Source organism: Odontomachus brunneus, unplaced genomic scaffold, assembly GCF_010583005.1.
Source record: "Odontomachus brunneus isolate Ranch 3 - 2012 unplaced genomic scaffold, Obru_v1 Obru_scaffold_132, whole genome shotgun sequence".
Taxonomy (NCBI): Eukaryota; Metazoa; Arthropoda; class Insecta; order Hymenoptera; family Formicidae; genus Odontomachus; species Odontomachus brunneus.
The window spans coordinates 100,423-110,357 of NW_022639582.1; the positions used below are offsets into that span (position 1 = coordinate 100,423).

The 9,935-nt window shown below is 46.7% G+C and overlaps 1 protein-coding gene and 1 long non-coding RNA gene across 2 annotated transcripts in view; one reads left to right on the forward strand and one right to left on the reverse strand.

The window, feature by feature from the left end:
* Positions 1-9,935, forward strand: part of LOC116850047 — a 56,556-nt gene that overhangs the window by 21,899 nt on the left and 24,722 nt on the right. The window lies entirely within an intron of this gene.
* Positions 547-9,935, reverse strand: part of LOC116850045 (leishmanolysin-like peptidase) — a 158,012-nt gene continuing 148,623 nt past the window's right edge. Inside the window, exon 3 of the mRNA XM_032827840.1 lies at positions 547-660. Within this exon, the coding sequence (XP_032683731.1) occupies positions 556-660 (105 nt within the window). The 3' untranslated portion in view covers positions 547-555. The remainder of the gene's footprint in view (positions 661-9,935) is intronic.

The window sequence follows — 9,935 nt, forward strand, 5'->3', positions numbered from 1 at the left end:
CGAACTAATTGTTGCGTGAGGTAGAAATCACGGAGCGTGAAACAATCATTTTTCAGAGCGTAAAATTTACAACCCCAGAGAAATCTTATTGTCTCATAACGTGCCGCGAATTTCATAAAAATTCGCGGGTTAAAGCGTAACGAGAGAAGTTTGCGAAATTCGCGATTCTGCGTCGCGTCCTCCCGAACGTCGACTCCTCCATGTTTCGTTCTCGTGAAGGAGCATAATTCTTCCTTGGCTCGTGTCTAAAATTCGTATCTGAAAATTCTATCGCGTCGTCGCGGTGACAGAGAGCGCTCAAGGCGCGTGCACGAATTTAGCGAGTCCCAGAGAGCATTCGAATTCGCGTAAATCAAGCTAGAGCCAAGTTTCTCTATTTTCAATTGCTCACAGGAGATTGCCGCTTTAGATAATTAGAGCAGTTCGTCGCGCTGCGAGGTGAATTCGATTTGCGGCCCGATATAGTCGATCCGTAGTAACCCGCCGTAATTTCATACCGTCTACGAACCCATCGAATCTCGTGGAAACGTGCGCGCGTACATATCACATGAAGACTCACCTGAAGACGCTCTCGTCGTAAGACAGCAGAATGCGAACTGGCTGGCTGATGCTGCGTTTCTTTACTTCGTGCGCAGGCTCGATGTGCACGCCGTGGATTATCTGGAAAGACGGAATTTTATTAGACTCCCCGCGCGCGAAATATCGGAGTACCAAGTTATCGCGACTTGCAAGAATTGTGCTCGTGGAACACAAACAAACAGTGGATTAATTAACAATGAGGAGAATGCTTATCTATCATAAACGTGTGAGCGTGAAATAAGCGCGCGGACTGCTTAAAATAGTAGTCGGTAGATTGTTACCTCGCCGTTTCGCGTTTGCATAAGTAATACGTTGACACTGACGCGACGCTAAATACGTCATTGTGTTTGTAATTAAACGACGATGTTGTTCATACGACATATGGCACATTACGGAAATTATCCTGAGGTGTGACTATTTTCATGAATCGCGCTACATTTTACAGATCGAATTTTCAGCGATCGAATGGCTTCATTGTTATAATTATCGCTCGGATAATTATCGCCGATTCTTTTCAGGTGAAATATATTCGCTGAAGAAACGTCTCGGGTAGAAATACGAGTTTCAATTTAGAGTTTCCATTTAATTTCTTCGTCGATTATATCTCCTTCGAGAAAAGAGAAGCGTGAATATTTTCTTCTCGTTTTTCCACGATTCGCGAGTCTAAGGACGACAGCTGTGCTGAAGCCGCGCGCTCGAAACTCAGTATTCAATATCGGTACAGGGTTGGCTGGGACGATCATGAATGCTCACGCTAAAGTCTATTCCGCGCGATAATTGGTCGTCGAAAGTTGAGCTCGTTACCGACAGATCTTAATAGAAGATGCGCTAACAACGATGAATCGCGACCCGGTATTATGATGTCAGCGGTGCGTGAAGCTGATACGCCCTTCGACCGTACTCCGGGCTGCGAATTCTAACGGCGGCTGCAATCTCACGGCGCTCATAGAAATAGCAGCTTGCGGCGTAGGAAGGCCGCAGCCGTGAGTGCGATCGCGATGAGCGTGAGCGAGCGCGTTTACAGAGGTTATAAGAGGGAAGAGACAGGTGCATAAACTAGATATAAGTTTCGGTTAACTTCAACAACCGGAGCCGGGCTCCAGTTAGAAGTTATGAGCGATAGAGTCGCGGTACCGAACGCCAGATAATGGATAGACCGGTGCGCGAGTTTAAACAACACATAGCGACGTGTGCTGCGGTGAATCGCGAATCTACATGCACAACAAGGTGTGAAAATGCATCGTTCGATCGTGTTCCTTTTGTCGGAAGCGCGTACATACACAAGCCGCCGGGGCTATTATAACCTCTCGTCTTGATCTAAATTCTCGCTCGATATTGAACGTCTATCAAGTCGAGAGTAGCTCCGCCCGGACATTCACAGCACCCCGCTCGTTCGACACGATCTTTCGGGCGTATTGAAATTAATGGACCGCAGTTTACATCAAGTTGATCTAATTCGCGATCCGCTACAGGGACGATTAGCGCTGGACGAGCGGAGTTACCGGTTTGATGCATCGATCTAACTTTAATAATCACTGGCGCAGCTAGCGAATTCCGCCACTTTGTAATGAGTTTTCGCCGCAAGGAGGATTTGACTCCGGCGGACAGGCCCGACACTTCGTTTAATGGAGCCCCGTTGTAATCGAGGAAGGTCCACCGCGCCTCGACGCCGGTCGCAATAGGCGTGCTTGTTAGAAATGCAATTATGCGAGGATCCACGTTAAGTTTTAATCCGATCCACTTTTATACTTGCGGAGAGTTTGCGTCCCGCGCGGAAAGCTTCTTAGTGATAATGCGATATCTTAAGAGGATAGAGGAGTGGCATTAACTGCGCGAGCCAAGGAGCGCGCGGAGGACCACGAGGCCGGATCGAAGGTCGAAGTTAAGGTGCACACTGGCTCCGGGATCGCGTATATAGAAGATAACGCCAGCTAAACCACGCGCACTCCATCGTAACTTACAAACCACTCTAGCGAATAGTGCTCTCTTAATTATCAAACTTCAGACCGCTCCTAATTTTCATCCTTATACCTATGGTCTATCTGGTAATACGGGGAGACGCGTGTGCCAACACATATCTCTTAACCGGTATCCTCCGCTTAGATTTTGTAACGCTGCGCTGGAGAGCGCTCAGCTTATCGACATTGCGTTACTCCGCCGCTCCAGTCCTTGATTAAATTCTCTGCCATTAAGAAAGAAAAGGCTGAAAGAAGGAGAATCTCATGCTGCAGTGCCGCGCGATGCACTCGCCAAAGGGTTGTGCATCGCGTGGTGCTCTTTGAAATGTCAATTATAAATTATGCTTCGATTGCGTTCACGCGGAACACTTTGGCTCGTTTATTGCAGCGGCGCATGATATGATTACATAATTAGTGTAGGAATAATGACATCGCGCCGATAAGTGGATTAAACCAATCGACGAGACATTAGTTGCGCGAGCCTAGCGTGTGTCACACAGAGGGATATACGCGCCGCGGTTAATGCGGATAATACTCCGGAGGAAAATTCGATACGTGTACTTAGCGTAACAATGTAACGCCCGATCCACAATCCGATCATTCGAGGACTAATGGGAAGGAAATGGCGAGTTTAAGGAGAAAGCGTACGGCGCTTTCCGGAAAACAAGATAACCACACCACGGATTCGCAAATATCCCGCGGCGAGATCGAATAAACCTCATTCATCTTGGCTATTGACCTTAATTCGACAGCAGCCAGAACAACCATCATTAAGATGATTTCCGCGGAAGATCGATATTCTCCAGGACCTCCGCCAGGCCTACCGTCGCGTGATATCCTCTTAGACCGCACTCCGCGTATGAGGATAGTAATAATAGAACCGGCACTAGAGCAAACAGCGTGAGAGACAGTGTTACTGAGATGGTCATGGTTCTATGGGGTAGTCTGGAAAATATCGTTCTAGAATATCCGCAGAACACCCTCGGAATCATTACGAGAACACCCTCGGAAAAAGCAAGGTCAATGCGAAATTAGGGGGAGATGTGAAGAATATACACGGAGAAAATTTTATGGTAAAATTACACTAGAGAATTTTGCGACCGCGAATAAATCGACATTCTGCAATAATTTATTATTCTTTCATTCCACATTGCGCAGCAATTTTAGGCTGCTATTACAAATCTGCTATTACAAAAATTGGCTGTTTCCAACAAAACTCATTATTTTATTAATTTACTATTTACTTGCTCTTAGTTTTGCACTAACATAGTATATACTATTTACTTACTATGTTTTGCAAAACATAGTAAAATTAAGAAAAAATTTATATATGAAAAAGTAAAAAATAAACGAAATGAAAATAGAATAGGAATAAAATTACGATATTCTCTCCATGTATACGATGGCTGCGACAAGTAGTGTCCCTTTTTCCTCAAGAGAAAAACTGTCTTGCCAGATAATCACGGAAAAGTCGGAAAGTCGTCGATACGGCAATTGTGAACAGGCACTTTTGCGTGCGTGCAAAGAATTACAAACAACACGATACTTCTATTTAAAGTAAAAGCTCGTTCTTTCACGTTCACCGTCTGATAAGCACGCCATCGATATCCCCCTTTTCGCGTCTTACGCGATAACATATTGATCGCCGATAGGGGGCAAGCTGAAAGGATTGGCCGCCCGTTTCTATAATTCAATCTGAAGGGAAAGGGTCGAGCTGTTGCTCCTGAAAAGACAGGAAAGCACACCTATACCCCGTATTTATTCGTTCCTTCAATTTTGCAGGCGACCCGCGAGCGACATTTCCCTGTTTACATTTCGCGAATTAAATTACCAGGGGGAAGGGAAAAAGACGGAATAAAAAAAAAATAACTGAGACACTTCCGGCACACGTCATTATTTTTACGGCACAGTGTAAATATAATCTCGCTGTGAGGCGCTTAATAATAACAGTTTTAATAATAACAGTTAATTATAAGCGAGTTGGGTTTACATTTCGCGGCGAGAGCACAGCGAGCGAGATAAAAATTTCCAATGCGCGCGCGGCCGTATCTCTTTTTCCGAATGAGAAAGTATCCCGATGCACTTCGATTTATCATACATCTGCGGGTCGAAATAGGGACCAGGGAGAGGCGGAGGCAGAGGGAGAAGAGGAGAAGGGGAGCGGGAGGGATGAAGAGATCGTGGAAACCGGGCAGGTGGGCAATTTCCGTGGTAGCCGTCTACTGTGATATACCCGTCTCTTTTCCGGCCGCGGCTCGCATTTACACGCGGCGCGATGGAAATTTTGTGTTTCCTACACGCCTCCGCATTCCTGTAGCATTTTTACGCCCGTCCTACTCCCGATGGGAACGTAAATAGCCTAACATCGAGCGTCCCGCCGTCGTTCTTCGCCTTGAGGGCTCAAAATTCCGACACGTCGCATCGATCGGCCCGCGAATGAATTGTTAACCGTCAGCGTCCGCGCGAGCACATCCATTCGCGGTCCCAACATTTATTTTTCGACACCGGCGTTGTTCCATTTTGACGCATCCACGTGATGCATCATTCAGCCCCGTGCACTCTCGTCTAATTTTTAAAGCTCTATTTTCTCTATTTAAAATTTAATTATTCACGTGCGCCGTGCCCGCGCTGCACTAGCAACATTGCGGCAATGTAATAACGCCAGTGCGGAAAAGGGACGTTTATAAATTTGCAAATTTGCGAAATCTACGATTTGCGAAATTAATTTTCTCTCTCGCAATGATACGGCGCGAGGTCTCTTGTATCGCGCGGGGTAACGGGTACACGTTTCATAATTCAATTATCGGCCAGACCGTCTAATATTGGATAGACTCGCTCGCGAAAATGTCGGTCGCAAATCCGGGTCGGTCAATTGCGGACCGCGAATCTGCTCCGCGAGTTTCCAAAACGATCTGTTTTCAAGACCCAGCGTAATGTAACGCAGTTTCCCCGAAGTAATGGGAATCTCTCGGTCGCCTATCCGACTAGCGTGGTGAGGGGAAGTGAGGCCCGGGAAGCGAGGAGATTGATCTACAGCGGAAGTTGCGCGCGTGAATTTGAGGACATTATCTGATCGCATGGAGAAAGTAATTTATGGGAGTAGTTTAGCCGATAAAACAAATTCCTCGCGGAAGAATGAACCGTGGAACGCGAGCGAATTCCCGAGATTCCCGGGATCCTTTATTCCGACTTCTAAGTTCGAATAGCTTTAATTAACCGGATGTAGTCCTCAAGCACCAGGCGATTGATCGCATTGTTTCTGACGAGAGGATCCATAGCTAATTAAATTCTTTGCCGTCTCGATGATATAACATCGGCCGTTACGGAATATCGAAGTCGTAATGCTTCTGTTCGAAAGATTGACAGCCATTTCTGTTATAACCCAACTTGTGTCGCACGCAGTCTCCGTAATCGTAGCTGCAATCGAATCGGGTACTCGGGTTGAAGGATTTGCCGCGTGTTTTCGCGCAGGTCAGTCGGAGAACAAATACGGGAGATAATAAAGCGTGAAGTCGATTTTACGAAACGATTGGCGGAAACGTACAGTTTGTCTCGTACCTTGACGACCGGGCGAGAAACGATGGGAGGAAAATAACCCAAGTTTGCCTGTCGGGAGAACACAATGCCGGCTCTCGTCAATTAACGGAACGCGCGAGTGAGTGAACTAAATGAGCTCTGTTATTTTATCATTCGTAACTAGTTGTTCACACGAGCAGCCCGTGGCTGTCGCGCGCGCGCCGACTTCAACTTCCGTTTACTCTGATTGTCAGAAGACACCTCGGCTGCCGCGAACTTCGAAAACACGCCGGAGAATAGCTTTTGTGCTGTGCAAGCGCCGTCGAGAACGAGATAAACTTCGCCGTTTATCTTTCAATGTGTGCCTGTCAAACGATAAAACTCCACGTCGCGCTGAAATTCATTGGCATCGGCGGTGAAAATTAACACCGTGGCCTCACGCTCCGTAATAATTCACGCGCTAACGCCGCACGACGTAAGAAGCGAAACTTATTTAATGGAGTTATTCGTATACAAAGTTGGCTAAGGAGAAAGACAATGTGAGGGAGAAAGAGAGAGAGAAAAAGGAAGAGATTCGGGAGGGGAACGTAGTTTAAGAAGAAGAAATCGTGTCGCGACATCGAGGTGAGTTAACGTTCTCGCGGCGAGGCTCCTTTCGACAAAGTCGCGCCGTAGAAAATAGACAGAGAAGACACGTTCGCTCGAAATGAGATTTAAAGGGACTGTAGGGGAAGAGGCGGAAATTCTATTTCTGCCGCGCGCAGGCCCAGCAAAAAGTTCCTCTTGTACAATGGAGAGCGGTTAGGCAACAGAGAGCGAGAGAACGAAAGAGAGAGAGAGAGATAGAATGTATGTGTGTGTGTGGGTATGTGAGCGAATGAGAGCGAAAGAGTGAGAGAGAGTGAGTTTGAAACCGGACTAATTGTCGTCCGAGACGAGGTAATTCCCCGCTTGACGCCCCGCCACGGACGTCGCGGCAGAAGCCCCGTAATTGCGATCCACTTCACTTTTCCACCCCCTCTCGTCCGCTTCCGTCGTCCGGCCGGACGTTCAGCTTCCAGCGTCACGACAAATCGAATAGGCCGACTTCCATCAGTCATCATCAGGCCCGTCCGATAAGCGGATAATACCAGACGTCAGACAAGACGCGCGAGCGCGCGGAATTATGCGCTCGAGTTTCTGTCATGATCATAATGCCGATGCAGCGAGAGAGAGAGAGAGAGAGAGAGAGAGAGAGAGAGAGCTGCCTGAAACAGCACGTAAAAGCATATACCACGACTACAGCGATTTAGAACGCGTTGGTGTTCTGCTGCTGGTCGTGGCTGGTAATACATCAATTTCGCTTTTGCACTACGAACAGCACTTAGGTCGGGAAAATATGTATCATGTGATATAGAGCGTACACCCGTAGTTCAGTAGTTTCGGATACCACTCGATATGTACAGCACATATCTGAAAATGAATCTCTCGAGTTTATTGTCGGGAAACAACGCCGTATGTATACTACGGTGTACGGCGCGTCACGTTATTTTAATCGCACGTTTCGCAATACACGCGCGATGGAAACTGGCTCGCTCTTCCTGTGATACGTTCGACTCGAAGGGAGAGACGGCGCGTAGCGAGCGGCCAGGAAATAAAGAGTATTTAATAAGAAGTATCATGCGATTCTACGGGCTTTTTTTATTGATCATCGCGACTTCTATAACGAGACATCGTTCTGGTAATAGCTGGACACCTCCCGACTCCGGCACAGTTCCAAATCGAAAGCTCCACTCGATTCTACTCGCTTTTTGGCGAAACAACGAGAGCGCGGGTAGCACATTTGTCTCGCTAAATAACCGGCGCTGCGCGGCAGCGAGCAACGAAATATGTATTTCTGGAGTTTGCCCGCGCCGGGGCGCGAGATAAACTCTGCGAAAAACGTGCAGCAACGTATCGAAGTATTTCGAGTTTCGTAACTTAATACTGACGGCGCGAAGGGCTTTCGAAAATCGTAAAGAATACGACAGGCTGAGGCGCCGGAGGGAGGCAACAAAACGGAGCCTCCTACGGGAGAGAGAGAGAAGGATCTCCTCTTCCGATTTTGCATCAAAGTTTCCGGGACAGCGTGTGTGTACGCGGTAACGGCTATAAGCTCGTCGCGAAATTGTTTTGCGGAAATGATCGAAGTTTGGTTTACGCTCACGAACTTCCCCATCCAAGCGGTCCAGATCGGAGCACGTCGATATGTACACGAAATGAGCACGATTCCTGTAAGATTTCACTCCACGAAATTCGGTGCTGAGAGTAACTTTGATCTTTCTGATTTCGACCTCTCTCTCTCTCTCTCCCTCTCTCTCTCTCTTCTCCACTCTCTTAAAATCTTCCGCCTCGTTGCCACAGCCCCATAAGCTGAACGGAAATTGGAGCACGCACGCATGGGGAATCCACGTGTAGGTACTTCTAGACACTTACTACGTGTACGTAGGAACGATTGGTCGCGTACGAGGAATCTTTTACTACTGGGAATACGAAAAGGCTGGATGGCGTTTCCGAATCCCTCTTGTGCCGCCGTCTGCGGGACGTGGGTATCATGTAAAGACATTTCGCTGAAACTGTAGACTCTCCCCGAAGTCGTGGCTTATTTAGGTGGCGCGTCGCGCGACCGGATATTTCAGAGAGTGGAGAAAAAAAGATCGACGCGTCGAATATTCTGTCCGGATTTTGTCCAGACGACAATTCGATTGACAGAATCAGCAAGCCGCGCATTACTCGTTGGATTCGCAGGCCGCAATGGCATTTCGCGATTTTTGAGTTCGCGGTGATCGCGAATTTCGAATTTCCGTATAACCACGGATAAATGGCTATTGCGTTTTGTACGGTGCCTTCATGAATATGCAGCCGCATTGTTATCTGTAGAATTATTGCTAGCAATTTCTGTACGAAAGGGGGCTATCTCGATGGAATATCGCTTAGCGAAGATATCGATAAGTAATGCGAACACATTTAAATGCACGTGTCCGTATTCGCTCGTGTAAAGTTGGTCGATACGCGTACGCATTACATGTGATGAAGTGACGAAATTCACTAGCACACGGAGGGAATTTTGTGGTAAAAACCATCGCGCGATTTTGCAGCCAGGAAATAAATAAACATTCTACAGTAATTCATTATCTTTTCGCTTTGCTACTTGCATTTTAGCAACTGAAATGCGCTATGAAACTGCGCTTGCTGAATTTCTAGCGAAATCTGCTAGAAATCTGCTCACTGTCTTGTAGCCTACCAGGAACATATATATAATAAAATTGAAAAGAATTTATATAAAAGAGAAACACAATTATGTAATATTCTCTTCTTGCAGTACAATTCATTTACGTGCACGTAAAAAAAGTTATTTGGTATTTTCTTGCGTAAATGGACGTTTATGCGCTTCCTGATTGTCGAACAATTCCAGAATCCGCAAAAACTCAATTCTGCGTAAAATAAGCACCGGCACGTTTCTCCTTCCACCGCGCAAATTGTTCGCATTATTACGTGGAGCGGCGTATCGGCACATGAAAAGCACTAACGCTCGAGCTGCCATTACGCAAAGTACCTAACTTTTCGAGGAAATTACGTGCATGATGGTACACTCCGGCAAAACGGTACGTTTGGGCAATTGAAACGCTACTTAAGGAACAATTATCGCAAACTTGTCTCTATCGTTCCGTCTAAATGCAAAATCATTAGTGATCCATGTCTTGCGCTTCTGCTCGATGATAGTTTAGCGACAACAGACACGACAGACAGCTGGAAGGTTTACTGTTTATATTACGCGACTTTCGACACGATAAATCAGGGATATCAATAAATTATAACATCCTCTCTCTCTCTCTCTCTCTCTCTCTCTCTCTCTCTCTCTCT